This window comes from Chlamydomonas reinhardtii, chromosome 16 (assembly GCF_000002595.2).
Source record: "Chlamydomonas reinhardtii strain CC-503 cw92 mt+ chromosome 16, whole genome shotgun sequence".
NCBI classification, from domain to species: domain Eukaryota; kingdom Viridiplantae; phylum Chlorophyta; class Chlorophyceae; order Chlamydomonadales; family Chlamydomonadaceae; genus Chlamydomonas; species Chlamydomonas reinhardtii.
This window is the reverse complement of record NC_057019.1, coordinates 3,831,327-3,841,547: the sequence shown is the minus strand read 5'-3', so window position 1 is coordinate 3,841,547 and position 10,221 is coordinate 3,831,327. Positions and strand designations below refer to the sequence as shown.

The window sequence follows — 10,221 nt, the reverse complement described above, 5'->3', positions numbered from 1 at the left end:
CCCTCCCTCCCTCCCTCCCTCCCTCCCTCCCTCCCTCCCTCCCTCCCTCCCTCCCTCCCTCCCTCCCTCCCTCCCTCCCTCCCTCCCTCCCTCCCTCCCTCCCTCCCTCCCTCCCTCCCTCCCTCCCTCCCTCCCTCCCTCCCTCACCTCTCATGCCCGCCCCTTGCGAACGCGGACAGCTCCAGCAGATGGCCCTTGCGGGTGGCCTTTGCAAACGTCGCAGGCGCCATGCTCACAATGAACCTGTGCATGATGCGCGCGCCGGGTGTGTGTCATACATGAGAGTGTCAGCGCATTCGTCTGGGGGTCTCTGTATGATGACACAGGGGAGGGATTGTCACTAAGCTTGCACATGATCAATGAACCGGTGCGTCCGCATTAAACGAAGCAGGCTAGTTGGCTCGTGAACTGCGTCAGCAGGTCCCTCTTGTAACCAATGCAATCTAGTTGAGGAGAGCCCCGCCCCTATCTAGCTATCTATGCTCCGCATGTACGTGTATACGTACGCACGTACGTGCATATGTACGCAAGTACGTATCAACGTCCACACACGCATGGTGCACACCTCGCGGCAGCAGGCCCCGCCCGCTTGCCGTGCACGCTTGAAGACCCCATCCCAGCCATACACATACACGCCCTTCCGCCCGTCTGCTGACCTCCCTGGTAGATCGCACGATAACCCCACACCGCCCCGCCCCGCTTCACCCCGCCGCGCTCTGCCCTGTGTTGGCCGCACACGCACGCACGCACGCACGCACGCACGGACGCACCTGGCCAGGGGCTCCAAGCGAGAGTCGGAAACTCGGATGGTGGCTTTGCGGTCGGTCTGCGCAATCAACAACATTTGCACGTGCAGTGTTCATATACGATCGATAGTATTTGGGGAGCGTGCCTGATTCGGTCAACCAACCAATGCACCTGCCCCATCCACCCATCCATACGTACCCAGCACAGCCGCCGCCCCACCCTGCGGCGCTGCGGCCCTCCGCCCAAACCTCCGCTCCATCCCCGCGGCCCTGCGCCCCCGCCCGATGCACCCACCGCAGCGCCGGCCGCCGCCGCAGCCCACTGGGCGGCGTTGACAATGACCTTGCCGAGCTCGGACGCGTCAAAGCCCACAGCAGCCTGCCCGCAGCAACTCGTGAGCATGGCCTCGGTGCCGAACGCAACCAGCCGGCCGTCCAGCCGCCCCACACGAGCCGAGGCAATCACGGGCGCGGTGGAGTTTGGCAGAGGGAGGGCGCCGCCGCCCCCAACCGTCGCGGCAGTGAATACGGGCACGGCGGCGGGATGCAGCAGGATCAGGCCGCGCGCGCTGCTAGGCGGCACGGCGATGACGCGGCGGCTGCTGTTGATGGCGACGTCCTCCTGCAGGGCGGGCAAGTCGACCGCGGCCGTGCGCGAGAGCGTCTGGGTCTCCACCTGCCGGGAGGGCGCGGGCGGCGCGGGCAGCGGTGGCGCAGGCGCGGGCGGCGCGGGCGGCCTGGCGGCGGCGCTGGAGGGCTTGCGTTGCGCGCGCGGCGGCGGCCGCGGCGGCGGGTTGGCAGGGCTGAACGAGTAGAGGCTCATGGTGCTGGTGGTGGTTGTGGTGGGGCCGCCGCCGCAGGTCTGCGCGGCGTCGCCGGAGCAGGGCTGGTTGCAGGCGGACGCCGGCAGTGGGCCGTACTGCGTCGCCTGCTGCCGACTGACGCCGCCGACGCAGGTGTGACCGTGCGTGATGCCGTAGTGGTCCAGGCCTGCGCGTGTTTGTAGAACCAATATAAATTGCTCCATTTGCAGATGCATCATGCACGAAGCTAGCTGATTGATTGATGGAGATGGATCATGGCATGCAGCTTGTGGGCACGTTTTGCCACCAGCCACCAGCAGCAGCAGCCTTACTTGCAGTCACTATCACCCCCACCATCAGACCCCCCCACACACACACACGCACCGGCAGCCTGGGCGAGCCCTGCGCACTTGGCCACCGTCATGGCGGCGTCGTTGGCGACGAGGGCGATAGGCAGCGCGCGCGAGGCGGCGGCAACAGAGGTGGCGGCGACGTCCAAGGCGAAGCAGCCCAGAAAGAAGGAGCGGAATGTGGCCACCACGGCGGCCGTTGGTGCTGCTGGGGACGGGGGTAGCTGCTGTTGCTGGGGGCGGGGAGTTAGTGGGGACGGCGGGGCAGTAGCCGCAGTAGGCGAGGGAAGGAGGGCTGGAGAGGGCGAGGGTGGCGGTTGAGTGTTGGGGCTCGGTGTGGGGGGTGCTGGCGGCGAAGGGGATGGGGGCGCCAGCAGTGGCGGTGAGGGTGGGGGTGATGGCGGCGTCAGAGGAGGTGGGAGTGACGTCGGGGCCAGCAGACCAGATGGCAGCGGGGAAGGCGAGGTGGGCGACGGCGGAGGCGCGGCCGGAGGCGGTGGGGGCGGAGGCGGCGGCGATGTGGTAGATGTGGGCGGTTGTGGTGTGGGTGGCCGGGGGCTGGGCGGCGAGGGTGATGGAGCCGTGCCCGTTTCCATGGTGAACGAATCTGCACGCACATAACCAAGCACGTACAGACACCCGTTGTCAGCATTGTGCTATTTGTGTGCATGTGTGTGCACTCGCTCACTCACCGATGAGCAGCTCACGCACTCCATTGCCGTAATAGCCTTCGTAATTCACATAGAAGTAAAACTCAGTAAATGCGTCCCCGGCCGGCCAGCCACAATCTGCCGGCGTCAGCGTCAGAGTCGTTGAGGTTGTGTAGGTGAACGTGGCCGGCCGCTGTTGGGTGGTAACAAAGGGCTCTGTGCGGTTCAACTGGACCTCACAGTTATACAAGAACAGCACCACATCCGGAATGGTTGTGCGGTACGTGAGCGACAGGCTGTGGAATGTGCCTGGCACATACAATGGTGCGAACTTGCCCGTCATGTATGAACCTGGGAAGCGCAGGGTCTTGGTGCATCCCGCTGCGGTCATGGCGGTTCCCTGCTGGTCCCAGCCAGCGGCGCAATCCACCACCTCTCCCCAAACAGGTGGTTCGAAAGATAAAAATGTGAAGAGTCGAATGCCTAGCGCCTCCAGTGAAGTGCTGGCTAGCTCTCCGAGTGGCAACGTGTCAACCCGGATGCTACGCGTGCTGGGGAACACTGGGCTGGGCGGGGCGGGGCTGGGCGGCTCGGGGCTGGGTGGCCACGGGACGGTTCTGGGCGGCGGCGATGGGAGTGGCGGCGGGGGCGATGGGGCCGTGCCCGTTTCAATGGTGAATGAGTCTGCACACAATGTAACACATACATACAGGGACTTGTGTCAACAGACCTGCGGGTAATACACTGGCTTGACATCATCATAAAGGTGCGCGTGCGTGATCCAGCCATGCATCCATCCCACACAAGCAACACAACATCAGGCGCCCTGTTATTACTTCCTCGCTTGGGTGCCTATGCGTGCGTGCGTGCGCGCGCGCGCGCGTGCGTGCGTGCGTGCGTGCGTGCGTGCGTGCGTGCGTGCGTGCGTGCGTGCGTGCGTGCGTGCGTGCGTGCGTGTGTGCAGGAGTAGCAGGAGCGCGTGCGTGTGTGCAGGAGCGCGTGCGTGCGTGGTGATACGCCTGCGCCTACTGCGCCCTGCTGTAATGTAAGCGCGCGCGTGGGTGTCCATGTTTGCAGGCAGGCAGGCCGAGCAAACACCCAGATAGACGCGCATACATACATGCACGCACGCACCTAGTTATGGTTGGCTAGTTGGGTGGATGTATGGATGGGTTGCCACACCGAGTCGCTGCCCTACCTCCTCTATCTCCCCTCGCTGCTGCTGCATGTGCCATGTCCGCACTTACCGATCAGGTAATCAAACGTGTCAGAACCATACGCAGCACCAGACTGGTCTGTAATGAAGTAGAAATATTCAAATGCAGATCCGGCCGGCCATTGGCAATCAACTGGCGTCAGCGTTACTGTTTTGGGGGTGCTGGTGAAGTTGTACGTGGCTGGTGGGCGCTTCTTGAGTATGAATGGATCCGTGCGGTCCAGATACACTTCGCAATCCGATCGTATACTGCTGCTGCTGCTACGAAACCCCACTCCCCCTTTGAGATGGTTTTTGCGGTACGTTAGAGTGAGCCTCCAGAACGGGTCACGTGGGAACAGCGGCCGGAAATAGTTAGAAATACCCTCTGGTATTGAGTAGTACAGGGCTCTGTTGCAGCCGGTCGCGGAATGGGGGATATTGTTCCAACTGCCTTGCCAGCCTGCTGTACAATCGATCACCCATCCACTATACACTGCTGCGTCTGCTGCGCCTGCTGCTGTCATAAACAATTCAACGCCCAGGGATTCCAGAGAAGCCGATTCCAGTAAGCCGAGCTGCATCATATTAAAATCCACACTGCGCGTGCTGCCAAAGGCCAGGGGTGCCGGCGGGGTGGGCGGCGCAGGGCTGGGCGGCTTGGGATCGGGGCTGCTGGGCGGCGCCGGGCTGGGAGGTGCCGGGCTGGGGGGCGAGGGTGATGGAGCCATGCCCGTTTCCATGGTGAACGAATCTGCACGCACATAACCAAGCACGTACAGACACCCGTTGTCAGCATTGTGCTATTTGTGTGCATGTGTGTGCACTCGCTCACTCACCGATGAGCAGCTCACGCACTCCATTGCCGTAATAGCCTTCGTAATTCACATAGAAGTAAAACTCAGTAAATGCGTCCCCGGCCGGCCAGCCACAATCTGCCGGCGTCAGCGTCAGAGTCGTTGAGGTTGTGTAGGTGAACGTGGCCGGCCGCTGTTGGGTGGTAACAAAGGGCTCTGTGCGGTTCAACTGCACCTCACAGTTATACAAGAACAGCACCACATCCGGAATGGTTGTGCGGTACGTGAGCGACAGGCTGTGGAATGTGCCTGGCACATACAATGGTGCGAACTTGCCCGTCATGTATGAACCTGGGAAGCGCAGGGTCTTGGTGCATCCCGCTGCGGTCATGGCGGTTCCCTGCTGGTCCCAGCCAGCGGCGCAATCCACCACCTCTCCCCAAACAGGTGGTTCGAAAGATAAAAATGTGAAGAGTCGAATGCCTAGCGCCTCCAGTGAAGTGCTGGCTAGCTCTCCGAGTGGCAACGTGTCAACCCGGATGCTACGCGTGCTGGGGAACACTGGGCTGGGCGGGGCGGGGCTGGGCGGCTCGGGGCTGGGTGGCCACGGGACGGTTCTGGGCGGCGGCGATGGGAGTGGCGGCGGGGGCGATGGGGCCGTGCCCGTTTCAATGGTGAATGAGTCTGCACACAATGTAACACATACATACAGGGACTTGTGTCAACAGACCTGCGGTTAGTACACTGGCTTGACATCATCATACGGTAAAGGTGCGTGATCCAGCCATGCATCCCACACAAGCAACACAACATCAGGCGCCCTGTTGTTACTTCCTCGCTTGGGTGCCTATGCGTGCATGCGTGCGTGCGCGCGCGTGCGTGCGTGCGTGCGTGCGTGCGTGCGTGTGTGTAGTGTGTGCGGGAGCGCGTGCGTGCGTGGTGATACGCCTGCGCCTACTGCGCCCTGCTGTTATGTAAGCGCGCGCGTGGGTGTCCATGTTTGCAGGCAGGCAGGCCGAGCAAACACCCAGATAGACGCGCATACATACATGCACGCACGCACCTAGTTATGGTTGGCTAGTTGGGTGGATGTATGGATGGGTTGCCACACCGAGTCGCTGCCCTACCTCCTCTATCTCCCCTCGCTCGCTGCTGCATGTGCCATATCTGCACTTACCGATCAGGTAATCAAACGTGTCAGAACCATACGCAGCACCAGACTGGTCTGTAATGAAGTAGAAATATTCAAATGCAGTTCCGGCTGGCCATTGGCAATCAACTGGCGTCAGCGTTACTGTTTTGGGGGTGCTGGTGAAGTTGTACGTGGCTGGTGGGCGCTTCTTGAGTATGAATGGATCCGTGCGGTCCAGATACACTTCGCAATCCGATCGTATACTGCTGCTGCTGCTACGAAACCCCACTCCCCCTTTGAGATGGTTTTTGCGGTACGTTAGAGTGAGCCTCCAGAACGGGTCACGTGGGAACAGCGGCCGGAAATAGTTAGAAATACCCTCTGGTATTGAGTAGTACAGGGCTCTGTTGCAGCCGGTCGCGGAATGGGGGATATTGTTCCAACTGCCTTGCCAGCCTGCTGTACAATCGATCACCCATCCACTATACACTGCTGCGTCTGCTGCGCCTGCTGCTGTCATAAACAATTCAACGCCCAGGGATTCCAGAGAAGCCGATTCCAGTAAGCCGAGCTGCATCATATTAAAATCCACACTGCGCGTGCTGCCAAAGGCCAGGGGTGCCGGCGGGGTGGGCGGCGCAGGGCTGGGCGGCTTGGGATCGGGGCTGCTGGGCGGCGCCGGGCTGGGAGGTGCCGGGCTGGGGGGCGAGGGTGATGGAGCCATGCCCGTTTCCATGGTGAACGAATCTGCACGCACATAACCAAGCACGCACAGACACCCGTTGTTAGAAGCAGCATCAGATCTATCTAAGCTAATAATAAGGGGGGTTCATAAGTTCGTTGTCAAAGCCAGGGTGAAACCGGGTCAAAGAAACAGATCGAATGAAGCCAGCCCTGCGACCCGCTTTGTCCTTCGCCCTATGTCCAGGTTACCTTCATCACATGATTTCTCAAGTTCCGACTATCTACTGGTCAGACACTGTGTATGACTACGTACTGCCCCTTTATGTATGTGCGGTGCGTGCCCGCAACATCAGGTGCCCGCCGTGCATGCGCAGACGAGCGACATACATAAACTCATGCATGCACATGCGCGAGCTGTTAGTTGGCTGGTTAGGTGGATAGCACACTCATCATCACCAAGTTGTTCGCCCCCCCCCTTCCTGCCATATGTGCATGTATGCGCACTCACTCACCGATCAGCAGCTCACGCACTCCCGAGCCGTCGCTGTCCATATTCACATAGAAGTCAAAGAAAGGAAATGTGGACCCGGCCGGCCGGCCACAATCTGCCGGCGTCAGCGTCACAGTCGTTGAGGTTGTGTAGGTGAACGTGGCCGGCCGCTGTTGGGTGGTAACAAAGGGCTCTGTGCGCTTCAGCCACACCTCACAGTCATACAAGTACAGCACCACATCCGGAATGGTTGTGCGGTACGTGAGCGAGAGGCTGTGGAACGTGCCTGGCACATACAATGGTGCGAACTTGCCCGTACTGTATGAACCTGGGAAGCGCAGGGTCTTGGTGCATCCCGCTGCGGTCATGGCGGTTCCCTGCTGGTCCCAGCCAGCGGCGCAATCCACCACCTCTCCCCAAATAGGTGGTTCCGGGAAAGGTGATAATGTGAAGAGTCGAATGCCTAGCGCCTCCAGTGAAGTGCTGGCTAGCTCTCCGAGTGGCAACGTGTCAACCCGGATGCTACGCGTGCTGGGGAACACTGGGCTGGGCGGGGCGGGGCTGGGCGGCTCGGGGCTGGGTGGCCACGGGACGGTTCTGGGCGGCGGCGATGGGAGTGGCGGCGGGGGCGATGGGGCCGTGCCCGTTTCAATGGTGAATGAGTCTGCACACAATGTAATAACACATACGCATACAGGGACTCGTGTCAACAGACCTGCGGTTAATACACTGGCTTGACATCATAGAGGTGCGTGATCCAGCCATGCATCCATCCCACACAAGCAACACAACAACAGGCGCCCTGTTACTGCTTGCTTGCAATTATTGCTTGGGTGCGTGTGCTACCTGTGCATGCGTGCATTACGCCTGCGCCCGGCTGTTGTGGAGTGCGTGGGTGCCCATGTTTGCAGGCAATCAAGCACGCCGGCCGAGCAAACACCTAGATGGACATGCATGCACGCGCCTGGCCACGTATGGCTGGTTGATTGGGCGGATTGTTGGGTTACCACACACACCGAGTCGCTGCCCTACCTCCTCTATCTCCCCCCGCTGCTGGATGTGCCGTATCTGCACTTACCGATCAGGTACTCGAATGTATCAGAGCCATATGCAGCACCAGACCGGGCTGTGAAAAAGTAGAAGTATTCGAATGCAGATCCGGCTGGCCATTGGCAATCAACCGGCGTCAGCGTTACTGTTTTGGGGGTGCTGGTGAAGTTGTACGTGGCCGGCGGGCGCTCAATTGACACTAATGGATCCGTGCGGTCCAGAAACACTTCGCAATCTGAATTGATACTGCTGCTGCTGCTACGAAAGCCCACTCCCCCGATCGGATTGTTTTTGCGGTACGTCAGAGTGAGCCTCCAGAACGGGTCACGTGGGAACAGCGGCCGGAAAGAAGTTGAAATGCCTTCTGTTATTGAGTAATACAGGGCTCTTTTGCAGCCGGTCGCGGTGTAGTTGATTCTGTTAGAGCCTTGCCAGCCTGCTTCACAGTCGATCACCCATCCATCAAACATTGCTGCGTCGTCTGCTGCTGGCATAAACAGATCAACGCCCAAGGACTCCAGTGAAGCCGATACAAGTTTGCCGAGCGGCGCCGTGTTGAAATTCACACTGCGCGCGCTGCCGAAGGCCAGGGGTGCCGGCGAGGTGGGCGGCGCAGGGCTGGGCGGCTTGGGATCGGGGCTGCTGGGCGGCGCCGGGCTGGGAGGCGCCGCCGGGCCCAGGCTGGGCGGCGGCCCTGGTGATGGCGGCGGGTTGTCTGCAGCAGACACGCGCAAGTACACATACATCGCCCACCAAACGATGGTTGGCATCATCAGTGCAAGTGCAGTACAACGCTGTTGGGAAAGCATGGGGGAAGGACCAAGCAACGTGCGTGTGTATGGAAGCGTGCATGTACGAGTGTACCCCTGTTGTCTCTGTATGTCTATTCACTTCGAGAAAGGAAGTCTTCCCTAAAACACAGTTTCTGCCTTAGCTCTTGCTGAAGTACTGTAGTAGTGTTACAATCAAAGCTAAGGTTCCCGGATTCATATTTTTGGGGAAGGGGCGGCGGGTCTAAAGTATTTATGGAAATATTCATGAAATTAAGTATTCGGGATGCCCGCCAAAAATCATGAAATTGATTCGATAATTCGCCCACAGCAGCCGAATGCGCGCGCCGGGAAAGGGCCTGCCGCACGGCCCGCCGCGAAAGTTCGATTGATTGTATAGCTTTTTCGGGACGCCAGGGCCATTAAAAGGTTCGGGAAAAAGCAGATTCGGGCGGGGCCTCTGCGTGATGAACTTAGTTACCGAAACCTTTATAACACTAACGGTAACCCCGACTTTAACCTCGAAGATATATATGTAACTGCATGTAATTTGGCCGCCTACCGTTCTAGCCTCCTAATTTACCGGTCGGTTTCGGGGTGGTCACCAGGCAATCGGTGTGCGTGTGCGTGGGTGTGGTTTTGTGCGCATGGGTGCGTGTATGTGCGTATGTGCCGTGGGTGTCCACATGTGTGTGTTATTCTGCCAGACCACGTGAATCGTGTATCTGGTATAACCAACGACAGGGCTAACAGGGCTCTCAATTGAGGGCTGCCGTGACCTGGCGTTTCCCCGGCGGCAGAGCGCAAACAGCTCTGGAGTCCACAGGGTAACGCACTCCGACCCTTTACCGCGCCAGTATGTAGCCCTTGCGGAATTACTACCGGTGTAACAACCTCAGACCCAGCGGGCGAGCTACCTCTTAAGACCAGGCGGGCAGAAAACAACAAGGGGTGTAAGCAGCTTTGTACAGCTGGAAAATGGGCTGAGCCCCCATACGCTTGGGAGCTAATAGGCGCATAAACGCCCCGTCAGAGCCTCCATGCCGCTACGACGCGCAGGCGCATCGGCTAGGGACACTCGGGTTGGGGTCGTGCGGGATTTCCCGCGCCACGCATGCGTGCCTTGTCACGTTCCCAAACACCCCAAGCATTTCTTTCGCCTCCTGCCCTACTCAACACCTCCCCGGCGCCCCACGCTCAAAGGGCTGGGCGTGGGGCGGGGGCGTCCTCGGGGCTTACTTCTGGGCATTCTGGCGCGTCGGCAGGCATGGCTCAGCAAGTCGCTCAGAACTTTTGATATACTTCCCCGCTTTGCTTGCCGCCAACATAATTTGCCTTAGAGACTGCGTATCGGCGGGCACCGGATGCTTTCCTCGCGACCTCGCGAAAATTAATTGTCCATGGACGCGCCAAGGCACTTCTCGCTCCGCCCGAATTTTCCCTGCCGCCTATTTACATGCAATAGGCATTAATAAATACTAATACGCAGCAGTCGTATAATAATAGTAATATATTCTTTGTCGACGCACGCACGCACGCCCGGCCCCGCCGCCG

The 10,221-nt window shown here is 59.8% G+C and overlaps 1 protein-coding gene across 2 annotated transcripts in view; it reads right to left on the bottom strand.

The window, feature by feature from the left end:
• CHLRE_16g689851v5 (uncharacterized protein) overlaps positions 1-9,148 on the bottom strand; it is an 11,072-nt gene extending 1,924 nt beyond the window's left edge. The window contains exons 1-11 of one of the 2 annotated variants that reach the window (XM_043071664.1): positions 7,926-9,148; positions 6,870-7,511; positions 5,719-6,420; positions 4,584-5,225; positions 4,319-4,498; positions 3,797-3,844; positions 2,592-3,233; positions 1,934-2,506; positions 1,042-1,736; positions 771-826; positions 148-243 (exon numbers count right to left, since the gene is read on the bottom strand). In XM_043071664.1, coding sequence (XP_042915784.1) covers positions 148-243; positions 771-826; positions 1,042-1,736; positions 1,934-2,506; positions 2,592-3,233; positions 3,797-3,844; positions 4,319-4,498; positions 4,584-5,225; positions 5,719-6,420; positions 6,870-7,511; positions 7,926-8,670 — 5,021 coding nt within the window. In that variant the 5' untranslated portion in view covers positions 8,671-9,148. Of the gene's footprint in view, positions 1-147; positions 244-770; positions 827-1,041; positions 1,737-1,933; positions 2,507-2,591; positions 3,234-3,796; positions 3,845-4,318; positions 4,499-4,583; positions 5,226-5,718; positions 6,421-6,865; positions 7,512-7,925 lie in introns of those variants that run through there. The other variant, XM_043071665.1, reaches the window with a different exon arrangement.
• Positions 9,149-10,221: the final 1,073 nt, after the last annotated feature.